This window comes from Eptesicus fuscus, chromosome 1 (genome assembly GCF_027574615.1).
Source record: "Eptesicus fuscus isolate TK198812 chromosome 1, DD_ASM_mEF_20220401, whole genome shotgun sequence".
Taxonomy (NCBI): domain Eukaryota; kingdom Metazoa; phylum Chordata; class Mammalia; order Chiroptera; family Vespertilionidae; genus Eptesicus; species Eptesicus fuscus.
The window spans coordinates 2,575,820-2,599,596 of record NC_072473.1 but is presented as its reverse complement, the minus strand read 5'-3'; the positions used below and the strand labels follow the sequence as shown (position 1 = coordinate 2,599,596).

The 23,777-nt window shown below is 51.8% G+C and overlaps 1 protein-coding gene across 1 annotated transcript in view; it reads right to left on the bottom strand.

The window, feature by feature from the left end:
• Positions 1–23,777, bottom strand: part of WWC3 (WWC family member 3) — a 115,343-nt gene that overhangs the window by 70,555 nt on the left and 21,011 nt on the right. Inside the window, exon 2 of the mRNA XM_054720307.1 lies at positions 1,990–2,099. Coding sequence (XP_054576282.1) covers positions 1,990–2,099 — 110 coding nt within the window. The remainder of the gene's footprint in view (positions 1–1,989; positions 2,100–23,777) is intronic.

Here is a 23,777-nt window from a genome sequence, read left to right as displayed (position 1 = left end):
TGGAAAAGCAAGCTCAGACACCCCAAACACACACAGACTCGAGGTACCGGGTCAGCCAAGGTGATGGATCCACCTAGAAGCCCTCTTGCCACCCAGATACCTGCCTGGAGGCCGGGCCGGGCCTCTCCCGGGTGCCCGGTCTTTGGGTAAGAGCCACACTAGAGAGCAAGGCCGAGCACCACGTCTCAGAAACTCCACTGCCCCGGGACTGACACGGAAGCCTGGCCAGTCAGATTTCTTTCTCTTTTTTTTTTTTAGTTCAAATTTTTTATTATCTGATTCGATGAACATAAAATTAAATCTCAATAAATAGAATTAGAACAAACACAAAAGGGAAAGAGAAAATAACGATTAAAAGAACTGTTTAGTGAAAATGTGCATTTCAGATAATGTAATTTCTAGAACTCATTTTCTTCCATTGTAATTGAAGGGACTGAGGTGAATTAGTAATTCTCAGGTTAGACCAGCGGTCGGCAAACTCATTAGTCAGCAGAGCCAAATATCAACAGTACAACGATTGACATTTCTTTGGAGAGCCGAAAACGACTTCTGCGCATGGGCCACGCAGTTTCAATCACACTGTACGTGCGCGCCCGCACGTGGTATTTTGTGGAAGAGCCGCACTCAAGGGGCCAAAGAGCTGCATGTGGCTCGCGAGCCGCAGTTTGCCGACCACTGGGTTAGACCATCTCTGCACACTCTGAATAAACAGCACCCACAGGAGTACTCTGAAGCGTCTGAGGTGCTAAATGAGCTTGTTTCTTTCCTGTTTGACCATCTGGCCCGGAGTGGACTGACGACAATGCTACCCTCCGCCAGTGACGTGGATCCAAACTGCTCCTGTGTTTTGTTTCTCATTTTCCAATTACAGTTGACCTTCAGATGAAATACCTGGGTGGGGGACCATTCTCTGAACTACATGGCTGCCAGTCAGGTTTGCCATTCAGGAGGTGAGTGGGCAAGGAATCCACTCTGAAAGCACCCCCGTGGGCCGATCACACTAAGGGGACACGCGGCACCAGGGGCCCGGAGCGAGGACCCAGCTGCAGAGTCTCCTGCGGCGGCATGCTGCACCCTCGGGCGCCCCCAGCCTGCCCCGCAGTTAACAAACCAGAGGACAGAAACACATGCAGGGGAAGCCATGTCCCCGGCAATAAAAGATGACAATGACAGAAACACCAGAATGAGCAAGTGTGGACCTCAGAGGAACCTGGGTCCCCAGATGACTCCCCATCGAGGAAGGCTGAGGAAGAGGCAGAAAGGGCGGAGGAGGTCTAGAATGAAATAGGGCCCATGAAGCAGGGGGTGTTGCCCTTGGCACTCCTGACCTTTGGGGTCGGCTCATTCTCTCGTGGGCCGTTCTGTGCACTGCAGGAGGGTTAGCAGTGCGCCCGCCTCTGCCCACCTGCATTGTGCGTGACACTCCAGTGTTACCAGATAGTGACCAAGTGTGCCTGGGAGGCACCATCAGCCCCGGTGAGAACCACTGCTCGGAACAGTTCTATAAAAAAGGCTGATGTGGTCAAGGCCCACCATTTCAGCCGGAGTCTGTACACAGAGATCAAAATGGGTTGGTGTCTTCAAATTAAACATATAAGCCAAAAGGAAGTTAAGGGAACCAGGTGGGCAGTTCATTGTACTAATAACATGTAAGCTGTAAGCTCCACTTTGCAATAACCAACCTTCTCATTGTGAGAGGTATTCTAGTTCCAAACTGCCTGGGAAATGTATGCCTTGTATTAGAAATTCAAACCCTCCATTAGACGTACGCACGCAGTCCCGAGCAGCATACAGGCATGGTAGCTACATAACTGCTTCACTTCTTGAAGAACTTGACTAATGAAAACTTCAGCTTCCATGTCTCAAATCCAGTTGAATGCTGCACTGGACAGTAAAGATCGTTTTGCTCTACAAAAAGGGTTTAGCGTCCTTGAGGTCACCATGGAAACTCCTTCACCCATAACGCCTCCAACGTGGCGCTCTACTTACTGTTTATGTGGTCCATGTAGTAAATTCCAATTTGTTTATCATATACCGTTTCCCATCCTAAAGGAAGCTCATCCCCAACACAATCGGCAAAGGTCAGGGGCTTTGTTATCCTGCAAGACAAAAGGAGAAAAGCCAATTTCAGAAGCAGGTCAATTCCGTGTGAGTTTGCCGAATCAACTCTAGAATCAGGTTTGAATGCGTAATTATATATTATCTAATTGACCGGTTTTGCCCCAACTTTGGGTTGGAAAATTAAATCACCGCTTTGCCTAAGCAATAATCAGTGACAACATCAGTACACTCATGGTTAAAAGCATTATTATCGCAAAGTGCAACTTTAAGTAGCAGGGAAACAGATATTGAAAGTCACAGAACAGGTAAGACAAGCATCTTCTCCCAAGCAGCGTGTTTAATGAGGTGATGACAGCGGAATGCGGCTCGTCCACAGCAGGACGGCAGCTCCGCTTTGTTCTCCTGCCCTGCGAACTGCCTCCCCCCCCCCCCCCCCCCCCCCCCCCCGGGCTGTCCATCCATTTCAGCTTCCATCTACCCCAAACGGACTCTTCCTATGACCAGTGGTCCTAAGCTAAGGAGTTAAATATTAACTACGGACCAAATGCAAAAATCTCAACGGGCATCGTAACCATCGGAGGAGATGCCTACTGAATACTGCCCGGGCGCCCGGCACAGCAGGAACCAGGGTGGCAAAGGGTCCTTTGGTTTTCTTGAGGAAAACAACAAAAGCACATTGTCTGCAGCCCTCTCTCCTTGAAGTGAGGCCGGTTCAAACCCACGGTCTGACACAGAGAGATGGAGGAAGGGTTTCCAGATGGGCTTCTTTACAAGGAGAACGCCCCCTCCCCCTCCCCCGTCCCCCACGCCGGGATCACGCTGATTGACAGGACAGCTCTGGGAGAACACGGGCCACGCCTAGAATTGTCTGAGTCGGGCAGCTATCTACTCGGCAGTCTGGAGAATCGCGCGCTGCCTGGCACGCCTGGGTAGCCGATAACCCAAATTTCCCTCACTCGGGTCCTCCCACATGCTCTGCTCCCGGCCCTGCCCGAGGAGAGTGACGGCCAAAGCCCACAAGCCCGCGGGAGGTTTGGAACATGTGAGTCCCCCAAACTGGTTCGACCACGAGGCTTCGTCTCTCCCAGTAACACTTAGAAACTGGTGAACACCATCAGAATGGCCCTGATCGGCGTGGCTTTTTAAACACGTGGTTGTAAGAAATGAGAGTCAACAGCAAGACAAATATACAGAAGTTACAATGTGCCACGGACACCCTCCCAAATACCACGCACTCTGACCCCATTGCAAGAGTGGATCGCATGCGGGTCCCATCCCACGACACAACGTCCACGGCACGACTCCCTCACGGCGCGGCAATAGCAGCAGGGGTCTGTGTGTGATTCCGGTCCTGGACGGGACCAAACTGCCCCCCAACAAGGCTACTTTATACACTGAGTGCCAAGCACATCTCTGCTATGCTAGATTCACATAGAAGCCTAGAGCCGTGGTCGGCAAACTGCGGCTCGCGAGCCACAGGCGGCTCTTTGGCCCCTTGAGTGTGGCTCTTCCACAAAACACCACGGCCTGGGCGAGTCTATTTGAAGAAGTGGCGTTAGAAGAAGTTTAAGTTTAAAAACTTTGGCTCTCAAAAGAAATTTCCATCGTTGTGCTGTTGATATTTGGCTCTGTTGACTAATGAGTTTGCCGACCCCTGGCCTAGAGCAAGATGCCCAAGCGCAGGCGCATTCTAAGCACATTTACATATAGGAGCTCACATTTACATATAGGATCTCACATTTACATATAGGACCTCACATTTACATATAGGATCTCACTCAGGACCTCACATTTACATATAGGATCTCACTCAGGACCTCACATTTACATATAGGATCTCACTCAGGACCTCACATTTACATATAGGATCTCACTCAGGACCTCACATTTACATACAGGATCTCACTCAGGACCTCACATTTACATATAGGATCTCACATTTACATACAGGATCTCACTCAGGACCTCACATTTACATATAGGATCTCACTCAGGACCTCACATTTACATATAGGATCTCACTCAGGACCTCACATTTACATACAGGATCTCACTCAGGACCTCACATTTACATATAGGATCTCACTCAGGACCTCACATTTACATACAGGATCTCACTCAGGACCTCACATTTACATATAGGACCTCACTCAGGATCTCACATTTACATATAGGATCTCACTCAGGATCTCACATTTACATACAGGATCTCACTCAGGATCTCACATTTACATATAGGATCTCACTCAGGACCTCACATTTACATATAGGATCTCACTCAGGACCTCACATTTACATATAGGATCTCACTCAGGACCTCAGGATCTCACTCAGGATCTCACATTTACATATAGGACCTCACATTTACATACAGGATCTCACTCAGGACCTCACATTTACATATAGGATCTCACATTTACATATAGGATCTCACTCAGGACCTCACATTTACATATAGGATCTCACTCAGGACCTCACATTTACATATAGGATCTCACTCAGGACCTCACATTTACATATAGGATCTCACTCAGGACCTCACATTTACATACAGGATCTCACTCAGGATCTCACATTTACATATAGGATCTCACATTTACATATAGGATCTCACTCAGGATCTCACATTTACATATAGGATCTCACTCAGGACCTCACATTTACATATAGGATCTCACTCAGGACCTCACATTTACATATAGGATCTCACTCAGGACCTCACATTTACATATAGGATCTCACTCAGGACATCAGGATCTCACTCAGGACCTCACATTTACATATAGGACCTCACATTTACATATAGGATCTCACTCAGGACCTCACATTTACATATAGGATCTCATTCAGGACCTCACATTTACATATAGGATCTCACTCAGGACCTCACATTTACATATAGGATCTCACTCAGGACCTCAGGATCTCACTCAGGATCTCACATTTACATATAGGATCTCACATTTACATATAGGATCTCACTCAGGATCTCACATTTACATATAGGATCTCACTCAGGACCTCACATTTACATATAGGATCTCACTCAGGATCTCACATTTACATATAGGATCTCACTCAGGACCTCACATTTACATATAGGATCTCACTCAGGACCTCAGGATCTCACTCAGGATCTCACATTTACATATAGGACCTCACATTTACATATAGGATCTCACTCAGGACCTCACATTTACATATAGGATCTCACTCAGGACCTCACATTTACATATAGGATCTCACAGTTACATATAGGATCTCACTCAGGACCTCACATTTACATATAGGAGCTCACATTTACATATAGGATCTCACTCAGGATCTCACATTTACATATAGGATCTCACTCAGGACCTCACATTTACATATAGGAGCTCACATTTACATATAGGATCTCACTCAGGATCTCACATTTACATATAGGATCTCACTCAGGACCTCACATTTACATATAAGATCTCACTCAGGACCTCACATTTACAGCTCACATTTACATATAGGATCTCACTCTCACATTTACAAATAATACATTTTCTTTCATCTCACTCAGGATCTCACATTTACATATAGGATCTCACTCAGGACCTCACATTTACATATAGGATCTCACTCAGGATCTCACATTTACATATAGGATCTCACTCAGGACCTCACATTTACATATAGGATCTCACTCAGGACCTCATCTCACTCAGGATCTCACATTTACATATAGGACCTCACATTTACATATAGGATCTCACTCAGGACCTCACATTTACATATAGGATCTCACTCAGGACCTCCTCACTCAGGATCTCACATTTACATATAGGATCTCACATTTACATATAGGATCTCACTCAGGATCTCACATTTACATATAGGATCTCACTCAGGACCTCACATTTACATATAGGATCTCACTCAGGATCTCACATTTACATATAGGATCTCACTCAGGACCTCACATTTACATATAGGATCTCACATTTACATATAGGATCTCACTCAGGACCTCACATTTACATATAGGATCTCACTCATCTCATGGACCTCACCATTACATATAGGATCTCACATTTACATATAGGATCTCACTCAGGATCTCACATTTACATATAGGATCTCACTCAGGACCTCACATTTACATATAGGATCTCACATTTACATATAGGATCTCACTCAGGATCTCACATTTACATATAGGATCTCACTCAGGATCTCACATTTACATATAGGATCTCACTCAGGACCTCACATTTACATATAGGATCTCACATTTACATATAGGATCTCACTCAGGACCTCACATTTACATATAGGAGCTCACATTTACATATAGGATCTCACTCAGGATCTCACATTTACATATAGGATCTCACTCAGGACCTCACATTTACATATAGGATCTCACTCAGGACCTCACATTTACATATAGGATCTCACTCAGGACCTCACATTTACATATAGGATCTCACATTTACATATAGGATCTCACTCAGGACCTCACATTTACATATAGGATCTCACTCAGGACCTCACATTTACATATAGGAGCTCACATTTACATATAGGATCTCACTCAGGACCTCACATTTACATATAGGATCTCACTCAGGACCTCACATTTACATATAGGATCTCACATTTACATACAGGATCTCACTCAGGACCTCACATTTACATATAGGATCTCACTCAGGACCTCACATTTACATATAGGATCTCACATTTACATATAGGATCTCACTCAGGACCTCACATTTACATATAGGATCTCACATTTACATATAGGACCTCACATTTACATATAGGATCTCCTCAATCAGCAAGCAGGTGGGAGACCTGACCTCACAGCACTGCTGAGCCCGGTTCACTCGCTTTACAGTTCAGAATTGTTACACAACTATTGAAAGTTCCTATTTTTCCATTTTCTGTCCAATAACCACCAACGCGGGTCATTATAACAACACTTCTATACTCCTTGCTCCAAAAACCAACAAACCGATCCCTCCACCATCTTGGTGACTTTTATCCTGGCTTGCTATACAACCCACATCTCTGATTCCACTTCCCTCCTCAGCAGAGCACGGAGCTGACGTGAGCACCCACAGAATCGGTTCCTCGGAGCGAGCCACCGGCCTGTGCACCCACAGAAAAACGACCAAGTCCCCGCTGTTGGTCTCATCAGCGCTCAGGGCCCACATCTGGGGCCCGGTTACCCTCCTGACGGCAGTGTGGACAGTGGGGGTGTGCCTGGCTCTGAGACGGAGGAGGTGAGCTGGAAGGCGAGGGGCCCACGCGGCACGGGGGGCAGCCGGCAGCAGGGAGGAGCACACACCTTGTGGCCCTGGTCCTCCTGGATCGCCGGCTCTGGGGGACCCAGCACCAGGCTGTGGGGGCGCCCCAGCAGCACACCGGAGGGGCGCACATGGAGACGGACCGAGGCCTCCTGCCGGCAGCCAGCACCGACCCCACAGGAGTGAGCCACCTCGGCAGGGGACCCACCAGCCCCAGGTGAGGCTAGGAGTCAAGTGCAGGAGTAGAAAGAGCTTCTGTTCGCACGCACAGTCCGCTGCGGGGTAACAAGTGAGCTCAGCACCGGCCTGTACCTGTCCGCGACGCTCCTTTCTCCTTCCCACCGGGATCCATATTCAGAGAGCTGCTGTGCAAGTCAGTTGGGCGATTTCCTAAACAGGTAGACAACGGGTTTCCATGTGGCCCAGCGATGCCAGCCTAGTGTCTACCCCAGAGAAACGGGGACACGTCCACACAAAAGCCTGTCCGGACCAGCCTGACTCACCGCAGCCACAGGGGAAGCAGCTACTCGTCAGGGCCATCAGCTGCTGAATGGGTACTAAGACGTGGCCTATACGCCTGGGGTATTATTTAGCCATGAAAAGAATAAAGTGCTAAAGAGAAAGGGCGGGCGGACCTGGAAGTCACTGTGTGAGTTAACGAAGCCACGTGCTGTGTGCTTCCATCCAGGAGAAATGTCTGGAATATGCACATCCGTAGTCAGAGAGGACCCAGTGGTTGGTGTGGGGGGGGGGGCCTCAGAGGGAAGGGGAGTGAGTGCTGGTAGGTATGGGGCTTTCTTTGGGGGTGATAAAAAAAGTTCTGCAACCATGCCGAAACCGGTTTGGCTCAGTGGATAGAGCGTTGGCCTGCGGACTGAAGGGTCCCAGGTTCGATTCCGGTGAAGGGCATGTACCTTGGTTGCGGGCACATCCCCAGTAGGGGGTGTGCAGGAGGCAGCTGGTCAATGTTTCTCTCTCATCGATGTTTCTAGCTCTCTGTCCCTCTCCCTTCATCTCTGTAAAATATCAATAAAATAAAAAAATAAAAGTTCTGCAACCAGATAGTGGTGACGGTGACACAACTCTGTGAGTATACCAAAAACAAACGGTCTGCTTTAAACGGTGAATTTTATGGTATATGCAAATGATATCAATTTGTAAAACTACGAGTAAAGGAACAGCTCTGTGTATAAAGCTCGTAATCTGTATTTATAATGACTTCTCTCAAAAGGTTCCCAGAAGTAAATCTACAGGGTCCCGGATGGGAAGCTCCCTTCTCCAGATCTTAAATTTAATGTAAAGGATCCAGACAGAAGTGCTCAGGAAAGGAGATGAAGTCTCCTATAGTCCAGAAGCCCCAGATTCCAACTTTCGCTTCTTTTCTCTCCCGTTTCCTGCATATGTCCCCAGCTGATGTCACACTACATACACTTTCACACGCTAGTTTCCTTCATTTGTGTATTTCGCCAGGTCCTTGAACTCTTTGTCAACAGCACTTTCTGTCATGTTGGAATCTTCCATTGTGTGCAGCAAAACATCCTTCATTGACCAGGCACCTCAAGCCATCTATTAGAGCAGGCTCCTATTCTCTGCTCGATTGTAAAGAATGAGTGAGCTGCCCTAACTGGTCTGGCTCAGTGGATAGAGCATCGGCCTGCGGACTGAAGGGTCCCAGGTTAGATTCCGGTCAAGGGCATGGACCTTGGTTGCGGGCACATCCCCAGTAGGAGGTGTGCAGGAGGCAGCTGATCGATGTTTCTCTCCCATCAATGTTTCTAACTCTCTATCCCTCTCCCTTCCTCTCTGTAAAAAGTCAATAAAAATATTTAAAAAAAGAATGAGTGAGCTGACAGTAAACACGGACGTGCACTGACAAGGTGCGTGGCCATCAGCACGCACACCGGGGAAACAGGGATGGTCTTTGTCATGGCGCTCCGGGGACATCTTTCATGCGTTTGTTCAAGGGCTCGGAGTACATCCATATGGCGCAAGCGTTCTTTACTTTCAAGGAACGAGTCGGCAGGAGTACAGCGTAACCTGAAGAGCATTTGTAGAATGTGGGGGAGTTGGGAAAACATGTAAGCAATGAACTGATAAGCAGGGCACCCACTGTTCCCACACTTCAAAGCATACTCTAATTCTGTATCTTACAAAGATCCTGTGATCGCACTGGGCCCACCGAAATAATTCGGAATAATCTCCCCATTACAAGATCCTTTAGTCACATCTGCAAAGCCCCTTTGGCCATGTAAGGTAACATATTTACCAGTTCCAGTCCTAATGGGACATGGACATCGTGGGAGGCCAGCGTTCTGCCAGCTACAGACAGCCGCTGGGGGCTGCAGGCCAGACCGCGAATCCATGCCCTCCTTCCTGCCAGGCTCAGGGGCCCCCCTCGCCCCGGAATGCCTGCCTCAGCTGTACCGAACTGCAGACAATGAGAGGTGGGCAGCAGATGGGAGAGCAGAGAGAAAAGTATAAACGCTGATTCGTAACACCCTTTCTTTAGCTAAACAAGTCCAGGACAAGCCGATGGCACGTGTGCCACAGTCTCCTGGGACAAGGTGGCCTCCATATCTCCAAGTCCTGCTGGTTTTCAGTAAGCTACTCAGAGAGGATACTGTCCATCCCAACTCCAGCTCCAAACCAGTCCTCAGGAAACTATGACGACTTTCTTCACCTTTCCTCACGTGCCTGCTCACAGCGAGTTTCAGAGCCCGTGGACCATGGACATCGGTCTGTGTGTAGTTACTTACACAGTGGATTAGGCCGTTTGCTGTGCTATTTGCTCCCCAACTTCAATGGCATAACATGGACACCCGAGAGCGGGTGCTCACTGAGCACTGAGCTCCCTGAACTTGCACTAAGACCCTGATCAGCACTGCCCGGGACTTTCAGCAGATCCCCGGAGGTGGTTATCACCCCCAAACACAAAGGTGAGAAGCTCTTTTAGAAAGATTCCTCATTTCTCTGACAAATTTAAATGACCAATGTACCATGAACCTGTCACCTTCCTGAAAAGTCACTCAAATAATCCCGTTTATATTTTTGTTTGTTGTTGTTAATCCTCACCCAAGAATATTTTTCCATTGATCTTTAGAGAGAGTGGAAGGGGGAGGGAGAGACAGAGAGAAACACTGATGTGAGAGAGACACATCGATGGGCATCAAACCTGCAACCGAGGCACGTGCCCTTGACCGGAATCGAACCCGGGACCCCTCAGTCCACCGGCCGATGCTCCATCCACTGAGCCAAACCGGCTAGGGTTCAACATTTACATGTGAACTCCAGATACTTATCCGGAATAACACATGTGCACTGACTTGGCAATTGTCATCAAGTCCCAATTCAAGAATTTAGGGTAAAGAATATTCACACTTAGCCGAAACCGGTTTGGCTCAGTGGATAGAGCGTCGGCCTGCGGACTGAAGGTCCTGGGTTCGATTCCGGTCAAGGGCATGTACCTTGGTCGTGGGCACATCCCCAGTCGGGGGTGTGCAGGAGGCAGCTGATCGATGTTTCTCTCTCATCGATGTTTCTAAGTCTCTATCCCTCTCTCTTCCTCTCTGTAAAAAATCAATAAAATATATTTTTAAAAAAAGAGTATTCACACTTAGAACTCAATCTAAATATTGCAATTGACATTTCAGTATATCAACGTAGCACAAGGGACCCGATTTTAGTGATAAGAGTCTTAGAATCGTGCTTGAATTACATTCATGATTTCCGTGTGAAAAGATTAGGTCTTCTTGAGAATAAAAAAAAAAAGTCTACATTCTCAGCTTTTCATTGACTCCAACAGAAAGCCAACAGTTATGGTTCACAGACAAATTCCCAGGCTAATCTGAAGAGCAAATGGCTCCTCAAAGACATCTCAGGAAAGAGAAAGCACGGAGGTTTGTGAATGGCAGGGCAGCCACGAGACAAATGGCCACAGAGAATGGGGTGCGGAGAATCCCTTTGCCCGAGTGGCCCCCAACTGCACTGTGGGAGACCTCCGGTCTCCAAGGCTTCGGTGCAAACCAAGGTGCCCCGTCTTACCACTGTCTAACCACTGTCCTTTACGCCGCAACCACGTACATCTCACTCCGGATTCCTAAGCGTCATTGCCAGGAACAAGGCAGGGATGCATCTGTCCCCCTGGACCTCCACAGGCAGAGCCGGGGGCCAGCACGTCCCGAGGGGCACACTTGTGACCGGGGAGAAACGGCCGGCTAACCTGAAGGCAGGTGGATGGCGGAGTCTGCTCCCGCTCAACTCACCCGAGTTCCAAGGTCAATGTTGCTGGTATTTCAATGGGGACATTAATCAGATCACAAAACCCCACCTCAGATCACGGCAGATACCCTGTTGAATGGTCACAATCAGGCGCTCACGCCCGATCAGTTGAGCCAGTATTGAAAGGCTGCCTCGGGGAAGTTAGCGTTCGTTACCCCAAACAATGGAGGAGCAACAATTTCCTAACGCTTCCCCCAAACCCTTGCTCCATTTTCCTCTTGAGCACAGAAATACCACATCTCCCAGCTTCCTGGGTGGCTGGGTGGAGCCACGTGACCAGGCTCTAGCCAATGGGCTGTGGGACAGAGGTCATGTACCCCCGTTCCAGGCTTGTCCCCCGTGCTTTTTGCAGGACCCTTCCTGCCAGCTCTCTAACCTTTGCCTGGCAGTCAGGCCAGCAGAGGATGGCTGCTAGGGGCTGAATGTTTGTGTGCCCCCAAATTCACAGGTTGGAAGACCAATGCCCAATACGATAGTACTGGAAAAAATGTCACCCAGCAGGTCCCTCGGTCACAAAAAGAACAGAAAAGGAGTTTCTCACCAGGCCCATCCAATACACAGTCCTGAAAACACTTGGTTCGTTTCCACATGTCAGCTCTAACAGTATGCTTCCGCCCAGGTGGTAAAGAGAATTTTCTAGGGCAGCGCTATCCAACAGAGATACAATAAGAGGCACAAACTTATTTCGAAAACTTCTAGTAGCCACATTTAAGAAACAGGTGAAAGTAAGTTTAATGATCTATCGCATTAAAAGTGCTATCAGCTTCCCATGTGATGATTATAAAAGGTATAAACAGGCTATTCTGCATCCTGTACACAATCCGGGAAATCCGGGGTATGTTTGGCACTTACAGCCCATCTCATTTGGGGCTCACTACGACTCGGGCGTTCCAGCGCCCATGTGGCTGCGTCCACTGAGCCGGACAGCGCAGCTCTAGGGTCTCACCTGGTTCTAGAATTGTCTGACTCGACGAAGGATCACAGCAAAATCCACCAGCTGAGACTGAGACCACTTAAGAAATATCTGACCCTAACCGGTGTGGCTCAGTGGATAGAGCATCGGCCTGCGGACTCAAGGATCCCAGGTTCGATTCCGGTCAAGGGCATGTACCTTGGTTGCAGGCACATCCCCAGTGGGGAATGTGCAGGAGGCAGCTGATGGATGTTTCTCTCTCATCGATGTTTCTAGCTCTCTATCCCTCTCCCTTCCTCTCTGTAAGAAATCAATAAAATATATTTTTTTAAAAAGAAATATCTGGCCCCCAGTGGGGACCTTACCAGTAAAGAGCCACGTTTCTAAGACCATAAAACCTCATGCGGGGAAGTCTTTGCTCCGCCCGCCCCCCTTTGGTCCCTCTGCATTCCCAGCAACCCCCGAAACCACTGTGGCCCAGCGAGACTGTTCTTTCCCTTCGCCATGCTTCCCTCCCCCAACTCCTGTTCAAATGCTTAGGCAATCTTCCCAGATGTGGCCCAGCTCCTCCTGCCCCGCCCCGCCCACCCCAGTGGGAAGCAAGCTGTCCTCTCTTTTTGTAAATATATTTTTATTGATTTCAGAGAGGAAGGGAGAGGGACAGACAGAAATATCAATGATGAGAATTATTGATCAGCTGCCTCCTGCACGCCCCCTACTGGGGATCAAGCCTGCAACCTAGGCATGTGCCCTTGACTGGAATCAAACCCGGGACCCTTCGGTCTGCAGGCCAACGCTCTATCTACTGAGCCAAACCGGCTAGGGCACGCTGTCCTTTCTTTATATATTTTTTAATTGATTTCAGAGATGAGAGAGGGAGAGAGAGATATAAACATCAGTGATGAGAGAGAATCACAGATCGGCTGCCTCCTGAACGCCCCCACAGTGGGGATGAAGCCTGCAACCCAGGCATGTGCCCTGACTGGGAACAGAACCGTGACTTCCTGGTTCATAGGTCGACACTTAACCACTGAGCCACACCAGCCGCGCAAGCTGTCCTTCCTTTGGCCGCCCCAGCAGTTTCTCTCTGCTGAGAACTAGAAGGAGAACTACAAGTGGTTATCTGCCCACGTCGCATCTCCCCTAGGGTTCGTTACTTCTGGGCAAGAATGGCACCTCCTCCAGCTCTGACCTACCCCAGCAGGTGCTCCGCTGTACACAGCGTGAGCTGCAGACTTGACCTGACCCATGGTGAGTGGAGCCTGCCCCCAAATCTAGGTCTCCGGCAGCTCTGGGGCTGTTTTGGGGTGGCGCTGTCTTAAAAGAATAAATGCTAATGCCCTAGCCCAGTGGTCGGCAAACTCATTAGTCCACAGAGCCAAATATCAACAGTACAATGACTGACATTTCTTTGGAGAGCCACATTTTTTAAACTTAAACTTCTTCTAACGCCACTTCTTCCAAATAGACTCACCCAGGCCGTGGTATTTTGTGGAAGAGGCACACTCAAGGGGCCAAAGAGCCGCATGTGGCTCGCAAGCCGCAGTTTGCCGACCACGGCCCTAGCCTGTTTGGCTCTGTAGCTGGAACATTGGCCTGCAGACCGAAGGGTCCCGGGTTCTATTCCAGTCAAGGGCACATGCCTGGGTTGCGGGCTTGATCCCCAGTAGGGGGTGTGCAGGAGGCAGCCAATCAGTGATTCTCTCTCATCATTGATGTTTTCTCTCTCTCTCTCTCCCTCTCCTTTCCTCTTTGAAATAAAAAAAAAAAAAATAGGAGCGATGAGCACGTGTGCAGATGTGAGGCTGGGGGGACTGGACCTGAGAGAGGGGGCTGCAGCGTGACGGATGCACGGCTTCCTCCTCGGGGATGGGAGCAACAGGTGCTGGGGTCTGTTTACCAGCGCAATAGGAAGCGGGGGCTTGTGGAGTCAGCAACGGCATCCTGGACGCACAGTGCTGATGGAGAAGAGCCTGCGCAGCTGCAGGGCCCTCGAAAAGACCCCCAAGTCAGCTCTGGGCCTTGGGATGTTCCGCGGCTACCCACCCCAGGCACAGGCCAGCCTCTGGTAGCCAGTCTCCTCCAGATGGCCCCGGGTGAGGCCTGCTCCCCGGGCTCCAGGCTGCGGGCAGCTGGCCGCAGGGAGAAGCCAGCCGCTGCACTGCATCCAGCAGGGAGAGTGGAGGGGCGATGGCTGCCAGGAGAGTCTGCCTTCTGGAAGCTGCCTTCATAAGGAGGAAGCACAGAAGCCAGCACTCCAAATACACACCCCGGCAGAAAGCAGGTCCGTGGTTACTGGGGAGATCGGTGGTGAGTGGAGCAGGGAAGGGGACATGGGGGGATGATGGGCGAGGGGAATGTTCCAAAACCAAATCATGGTGACGGTCGACCAGCTATATACACTGAGTGGCCAGATTATCATGATCTCTGAATGCATAATAATCTGGCCACTCAGTATATATCCTATAGAATAAAAGGCTAATATGCAAATTGTCCCCTCGACCAGGAGTTCGACCAGCAGGCAGGCCGGCCAACCGCCCATGTCCCATCCCCCTGGCCAGGCTGGCTGGACCCCACCCATGCACGAATTCATGCACCAGGCCTCTAATACACACACACACACACACACACACACACACACACACACACTGAGTGGCCAGATTATTACGCATTCAGAGATCATCATCATCTGGCCACTCAGTGTACATTTACTAAAACTTGCCAAACTGCACAAAAATGGGTGAGTTTTATGGTATGCGACCTACACTTCACTGAGCTGTGTTGAGGATACACATGCACACTGAGGTTCCCAGTAAGTGCTTTATTTACAGTTGGAAGAGACAATTTCAGGGCTCCCCAGTCTCTGGAACTCTGGAGAAGAACACAATCGGAAAACGTGGGCGCTACCGCTCGCTTCGCTGCCACCTCACCCACGCTGAACTGCCACGTGCAACTGGCGATTTCGATGCACGAATTCTAAGCCACCCTGTGGTGAAACCGCTCTGGGCTGTGTGCGACACGAAATGGTCTCCCCCTTTCGGAAGCGTCAGCAGCGCTTGGAAAGGCCGAGCTGCCGGATACGCCTGGAGCTGGAGGTGCCCAGCCCCACGGCTCCGAAGTGGTGCCCGGCCCTGGGCCAAGCCGCATCGCACGCAGCCAGACAAGGGGTTTTCTTCCCTCAGCACCACAATTTTAAGAGGTGGGTCCATACCGCCACCCCACTTTACCGGGGAGGAAACAGCTCAGGGACACACACCTGCGGGGGCGGCAGCTTCGGAAGGAGCCTGCTGGCTACCCAGCGGCTCTCTGCACCCCTGCTCAACTCGGGGAGGAAATCAGTTGGTTCCAAGAGCCAATCAGGCAGGAACCACTGCCCTGAGGAAAACGCTAGAAATAAAGATGCTACGTGACTGCTGTAGGAACAGGCAGAGCCCTCGCTGGTGTGATGCAGAGCGTCAGCCTGTGGACTGAAGGGTCCTGGGTTCGAGTCTGGTCAAGGGCAAGTACCTCAGTTGCAGGCTTGATCCCGGGCCCCAGTTGGGGCACGTGCAGAAGGCAACCCACCGATGTGTCTCTCTCGCATCGATGTTTCTCGCTCTCTGTCTCTCCCACTCCCTTCCGCTCTCTCTAAAACTCAAGAGAAAAATATCCTCAGTGAGTTAATAAAACAAACAAACAAAAGCAGCAGCAGGTATGCGCCATTTTCCGCTTGTTCATCATGTTTTATACCCCTTGCCCTCCTGACCAATTTCCAATGCTCACGCCGATGAGGACAGGAAGGGAAGTGGATGGCCAGCACCGTCACTTTGCATATGGCCAGGATGCTAGGTGAGGGTCTCAGCAGCCCTCTAGATAAAACCCATTATTAGTCAAGTTCGGTTCGTGGACAGGAAGGGATATTTAAACATTAAAAGGGAGGTTTTAAGGAAGGATTTGGGGGGGAAAGAAACCAATAGTAACAATTGGCGGAAGAAGTAAATTCAGCTGAAATGGGGGAGGAAAAGGGGCCTGGCCGAGGGGAGTGAAGGGCCCAACAATCACATTCTTTGGAAATGGCATGGGGGGGGGAAGGCGGGCCAGTGCTGGCCATCTGTTCAGGCGAGTGGCACACGGCAGCGGCGACGTCCCCGACCTCGGGGCTCCGTGAGCTCAGTTTCGCCTTTGCTAACAGCGCTGAGACCAGCTCTCCCCGGGGCGCCGTACCCACTTGCAGAGAAGTCCCCCGCCAGGCTTCTCAGGAAGAGCGAGAGATTTTCTCCCCCACCCTTTTCAGCATTAATTAACCCCCCCCCACCCCACCCTACCCCACCCCTCCAAAACCACTTTCAGCAGTCACTTAATCTGTTTTCTTTCTGGCATGAGAATTCCACTCTTTATAGATGCATCTCTGCGTACATCGCCAGCTGAAGCCGCGAACAAAGGCGCGGGGAAATGCCTGAACATCTAAGACGCTCGGTCATCCATCAAGCTCGCGGGGAGTAGCATGTGCCAGGGGAGGGAAGCTTGCAGGGACAGCGGTTCTTTCAGGTCTTGGATCTCTCTGGAAACCTGAGATAAGCCGTCAATCTCCTCCCTAGAAAAATGTGCCTCCACATCCACCCAAGCGCTGCCCTCATCTATGTGCGAAATGCGGCCCGGCTGGCAAGTCCAGTTTCGGGGTGCCTGTTCCCGGCTCCCGCCCAGGGGAAGAGGCACCAGGCAGGGAGCACGGCTCCTGGGGGAGGGGCAGGTTTCACCAGCGCTGGGGTCAGGGTCTCAGCCCACCCGAGAGGAGCACCAATGCCACTTCTGACCTGCCCCGGAGGCCAGAGGGCGACGCTGATGGATCGGGGACCTGCCTTGGCCCCGTGCAGGTGGAGAGGGTGGGGAGGCGGAAGGAAGCCTGCCCCCCACCTCCCACCCCCTAAAGGCATGGGCTGTCCTGACAAAGAGCAGGAGATCCTTTGGGCCGCAGGGAAAGCGCACGGCAGGGAGGGGGCTGGAGGTGTGGGCAGGAGAGGCCTGGAGAGCGCTGGGCCAGGGCCGCCGCGGCAGGGGCCTTGAGCGAGGCGAGGCCCGTCAGGGCATCATGGGTGTATCGCAGGTGTACGCCCCGAAGAGTGACGGGAACACGAGTGGTACTTTGTAACCATTTCCGCGTCCTTCACGACTTTAATAGTTTCCCTTCCCAGGCCCATCACAAGGCCCGGCCGGTGTGACTCAAGCGGTTGAGCATCAACCTCTGAACCAGGAGGTCACAGTTCGATTCCAGGTCAGGGCACATGCCCAGGTTGCGGGCTCGATCCCCAGCGGGGGGCGTGCAGGAGGCAGCCCCATCCAAGATCCTCTCTCATCATGGATGTTTCTATCTCCCTCTCCCTTCCTCTTTGAAATCACTAAAAATATATTTTTAAAAATAAATTTTAAAAAATAGGAAGCCAGGGCCACCCCGGAGGCACTGAGTCAGGCCTTCTGCGGGGTGTCCGCTCTAATGCCTGCCTGCCCGAGGGCTAACTCCTTAGGGGCGTAGCGGTACCTGCAACACCAGCTCCCCTGCGACCCTCCCAGGAGCGGGAGCAGGGCCCGGCCCACGGCGCGGGAACAAATGAAGGAGCGAGGCAGCCGGGTGCGGCCAGGCTGGACTCAGCACGTCCTGGAGCGCCAGCAGCTGCCCCCCGAAGAGCAGGCACTGGTGCAGGGGCTCCGTCATTTCGCTTCAGATGGAGCCACGAGAACTGCGAACGCACCCACAGGGCGGGACTGAGGGCAGTGACACTCGAGCAGCCCGGACAGAGGCTGAATAGCGAGCCCCGGAGTCCCGGAGCTGAACGGATGCCGAAGCCGCCCTCCTGGGGGACCTCGGCAAGCACCCTGCGTGACCACGGCTGCTGGAGACGACAGCGCAGGGACCCGGGCCCGGGCGCGGCAGCACAGGGGCGCAGGCTCCCCTCCACTTCTTCCTCCTCCTGGACGTCCCCGCCGCTCAGGCTGAACTTGGGCATCCGTTCAGGTCCACACCGGGCCTCTCCCGCACTAACACGGCAATAGGCGTGCGGGCCTCCGAGCCGGGCGGGCTAGCCTGGCTCACGTGCCCCGGGCCGAGCCCCTCAGGCTGGGCCAGCGGCGCAGGCTGCGTTAGAGACAGCTCCCTGGGAGGACTCATGCCGGGCCCCTCCAAAGTTTCCTCTCACCTTTATTATTATCATCATCATCATTATTATTATTGATTGCGGAGAGGAAGGGAGAGGGACAGAGGGAGAAACATCCATGATGAGAGAGAACCATGGATCGGCTGCCTCCTGCACGCCCCCTACTGGGGATCGAGCCCGCAACTCAGGCATGTGCCCTTGACCAGGAATGGAACCGTGACCTCCGGGTTCATAGGTCGACGCTCAGCCACTGAGCCACGCTAGTTGGCTCCTCCCATCTTTAAAACCCCCTCTAGGAAGCCTGCGGCATCACCCTCGGACCCCGCAGAGCCGCCTGCGGCTGTGCCCTGGGCTGCCCTGGCCGCTGAGCTCACTGTGACCCGAAGCCCTGCCCCGGATGTCCAGTTGGGAGGACTTCCCGCTGTTAAAACAAAGCTCAGCTGCCGGCCCTCCCAACACAGAGCGGCACCTACGACCGCAGCACGCTGTGTGTCTGAAACGCATGTGTTCTGGCAAAGCTGGCAACGCGCACCCCCGAGACCGAGCCTCTTGGAGCCTGGGCCATCGGAGCAGCGTCCAGGGCGGTCACGAAAGAACACCATCAGGTGAGTGGGACCTGCTTCATTCCCGGGCACAGCTGCCTGGAGCACTATCAGGACTCCACAGTGAGTTCCTTCACTCTGCTTCGGGATGGCAGAGGGGCAGGAGAGAAGGAAGGAGCTACTCTCAGGACCAGAAACCCGGGGAGACCGAAGGGTCACCCCTTCCTGGCCGTCAGACACCGTGGCCAGGCAAGTCAACCGCAGAGAAGGAAACCGCCAGGACGCTGGCCTCTGTCTGTGTACCTTCTCCACAAACCAGCACAGCGCTCTCAATGCAGAGGTGACCTGGACCCACCTTCTGGCTCCAAGTGCCCACAGCTCCCTTTCCCTGGAGAGGTTACCCCCACACACACAAGCCAGGGCTACCCTGCTCGCAAAACCTGCTCTGCTCTGAGTCTTCACTGAAGGGCAAGTGTCTTCAGATGCCCCCGCTAGACTTTGCACAAAGTCAAGGATCACAGAGGTCTTGCCCTCTCCCCTCCCGCGGTACCTAGCACAGGCCCTGACCCTGCAGCAGGAATGAACTGGGCTCAAATGGACAGAAAGATGGCATGATGGACGGACGGATGGATGGATGGATGGATGGATGGGGGGAGGGAAAGAGGGGTGGCAGACAGAGAGAAGGATGGACAAAGAATCGGTGGAAGGATGAATAAAACAGGGGTGGGCAACATTTTCTCTGCCAAGGGCCATTAGGATATTGAGAACATCATTCACGGCCATACAAAACGACCAACATAAAAATGAGCCTGCTACGTTTGGTCAAACATTTAATGACCTTACCCCTAATGCCTTGGCAGGGCCAAGCCAAATGATTCCGTGGGCCTTATACGGCCCAGGGGCCGGGCGTTCCCCACCCCTGGAATAAAAGAAGAGAGGGATGAACTAAGGGATGGAAAAGGGATGGATGGAGGGATACATAGATAAAAGGTTGGGTCGGTGGGTGGGTCAATGGAAGGGTGGACGGATGGAAAGAAAAGGGGATGGATGGATAGCCAGAGGGATAGATGAACAAAGGATGAACAGAAGGATAAATGGGTGGGTGGAGAGAAGGATGGGTGAAGGATGGATAGAAGAATGGCAGGAGAAAAGGAGAGAGGGACAGATGGATGGGGGGCAGATGGACAGATGAAAAACCCATCTACATAGACCAGTGGGGAGGAAACTTCTTGAAAAGGAGAAAGCGAAGGTCGTGAGTTGAGAGAGAACTGCCCCCTCCTGTTGGGCCTCTCCTGTGAGCCTGAATTCCCAAGTCAGGTCCCTCAGGATTTACAGACACACACATTCCAGGCAGGCTCAGGGGCCAGAGGGCAGCGGTCCCTCCCTATCTCAGGCCTGCTCTCTCTCCGTGGCTAGCTTTCCTAACGAGGACGCTGGAAGGCAACAATAGAAGGGGCCCAACCCAAGAGTAACCACACACCAACCGCTGAGAAGTTGCCCCCAAACTTGCTAGTGATTTGCTTTTCAGCGGGGCCACTTTGAAAAAGGGCGGGTCATGTTGGGGTGCCACAGAGAGAGACTCTCCTGCGCTCCCACTGTGGCAGCCACTAGCTACACGTGGCTACTTGCAGTTGAATTAATTAAAGGGAGGAAAGGTGCAAGTTTATCCTCTGGCTGCACCAGGCACTGCTCAAGCCCTCGAGAAGCGTGTGGCCAGTGGCTGCCACACTGAACAGACAGCCAGAGGGCAGCGAGGGACATTGGTCTCTCATGGGAAGGAGGGTGGGTGACCCAGGGGAATAGAGAGAGGCAGCAAACACAGTTCTCTAAAATATTTTCTCCCAGTGACATATATTTTAAGGTTCAAAATCTTAAAATACATTGGCATCCTTCAGTTCAGCGACCCCACCAGCAGGGCGGTTCCCAGCCAGGCGCCATTTGCCTCCTGGGGACACTTGGCAATGTCTGCAGACATTCTGGGTTGCCACAGTTGCTGAGGGGAGGTGCTGCTGGCATGTAGGGGGTGGAGCCCAGGGATGCTGCTCAGCATCCTACGGCGCACAGGACGGCCCCAGCACAAAAGTTACGCAGCCTAAAATGTCAATAGCACCACCTAGGAATATGACCTCAAATATGTAAAGACTTAATGTACTAAAGAGGTGCATCCTAATACTATGTGCAATGACAAGAAAAAGGACACAAGCCAAATGGCCGACAGGAAGGATGGGATTTGATAAAGAGCAGCATACCAACACTCATTCGATAGTTGCTGAGTACCTACTGCACGCCGGCCTCTGCGCAGGCGCTGTGGACGGGTGGAGCAAAAACTAAAGCAAACTCGTCCCTGGGAGGCGGCCGTGGGATGATTTTTAAAGTGTGATTAATAATGCACGGTGACAACTTGTAAATGCTTTGGTTCTTGGTCACGGAGAAAGGGTGGCTATAAAATGATTTCATATATCATCAAGTTTGGGTTCTTTTGGTTACAAGAACCAAAAAGACTAGAGAAGACACCCAACACAGTGGAAACTGGAGGCAGAGGAGGGCTGGAGCGGACGGTTTCTATAAAGAAAGTAAGTCCTTTTTTTAAAAGGAGTTTACCCAGAATCCAACATGGCCTCTTCGCTTCTCCTCTTCCCGTGAGCCTCAAGGACAAGGGTGGCAAGCCAGGCGGCGAGAGCTGGAAGCACATGACTCCAAGTCGCCCGGGGCCGTCTCGGCCTGCGGGACTTGTTCGGTCTGGTTTGCAGTGCTGGCCCTCGGAATGTTCTAAAACCCCACCAGGTTGCCAAGATTTAAACTCGGGAGATTTCATTACGAACACCTGGATTTCTAACTCCGGCAAACCGGGAGAGTGGAATACAGGGATGGCAGTCCACCGAGACAGAGACCGGCGAAAGCTGGTCAGGGCCACTGGCTAGCTGGCCCAGGCCCCACTGCTCCGTTACCTCTGAAGTCCGGCCATTTGGTTGGGGGCCCAGCCCCGGTGGGCTTTCGGTCTGTAACCCCCACGCCAAGGTGAGGCGCAGAGGTGGGGAAATCCTTCCCGGGGAATGGCCCGCGAACAGACGGCAGGGAAGGGAGTGCCTGCCAAGCGGGGGGAGGCAGGGATGAGGCCTGGTACACATGACGCTCACCGTCTCGGGCATGCGGTCTTGGCTGAGGATGAGAGAGCTTGGGGACCCCCCCATAGGAGCAGCACTATGAAAACTGTCAAGTGCTACTCCTGGGTTTAAAAATTCACGGCAGGAAAGCTATTTGAGATGCGAGGTGCCAGAGTTAACCTCAAGGAATTCAGCTCAGCCCGGGAGCAATTAAACAACAAATCCCCGCTACTCGACCAATTCCCTGAATGGCAGCGGATCGAGGGCTGCGGAAGCTACAAGAGGAAACAGTTCGACGTTAATATGAATTCTGGGTATGGGCAGCAAACTAGCCAACCCACAGCCCCGTCTCATGCTCCAAAACAACAGCATTTAGAGCGATCTGACCTTTCTTTCCCCTTTGCCAACTTCAATGTTTCTAGTTTCCAAGGTCAAGGGTTATCTGCCCAAGTTTCATGAAGGGGTTGAAATCACTGACAAATATCCATTCATTATTGTGAACAAGATGGAGTCCATAGAGACAGTGGGCTCCACCCCGGAAAGTGGGGATCACCGGGACATGTGGATCGGCCCAGGAAGTCGGACTTCATTGATTTGTGGCGGAGCATGAGCAACCGCGGTTTCAAATGCTCTTCAGATCATTGTAAGCTGAAGTCCGGGCTGATGCTCCAAAGTAAACAGTCATCTGTCTCCTGCCCACGTGGCACCTCCGTGGGGAGGGCTGCTGGCAGGTGAGTGGAGTCAGGAACCATCTATGGGGAACACATATCAGTTCTTTTAATCAGCCTCTGCTTTTCAAACTGGGAATGCTACCTCGAATACCTAAAATATCTGTAGAACTGGAATCGGGTCAATTCAGTCACCCACCCGGGGCTGAGCGATGGCACTGCCACTCGCCAAGTGCAGGGAACAAACGAGAAAGAGAGATGAGGACAAGCCCTAGACCAGGCGTCCTCAAACTACAGCCCGCGGGCCACACGCGGGGGTTTTTGCCGTGTTGTTTTTTTACTTCAAAATAAGATAGGTGCCGTGTGCATAGGAATTTGTTCATAGGTGTTTTTTTTTAAACTATAGTCCGGCCCTCCAATGGTGTGAGGGACAGTGAACGGGCCCCCTGTTTAAAAAGTTTGAGGACCCCTGCCCTGGACGGTCTGGCCAGGTGGGGGGAGAGGAAAAGCGCCCGTGAAACCCGCGGCCCAAGGATGGGTCAGGCGGTATGCCTCCTCGTGGCGAAACGCAGCACCCACCCCAGGGCCGGCTCCTCCTTGCCCGGAGGGAGCCGCGCTCCTACAACAGGAAGCGATTTCCAGCACTGGCTCCGGAGCACGCGCTCCGCAGGCCATGTACGGCTGACCAGGGGGTTATTCAAAACAGGTCCGTGTGCCTTCTTTCTCTAAGGATGGACGTGATTCGGCACGCATGTGAAATGATCCCATAAAAACTGCCCAGGCAGAAATACCCTTCGC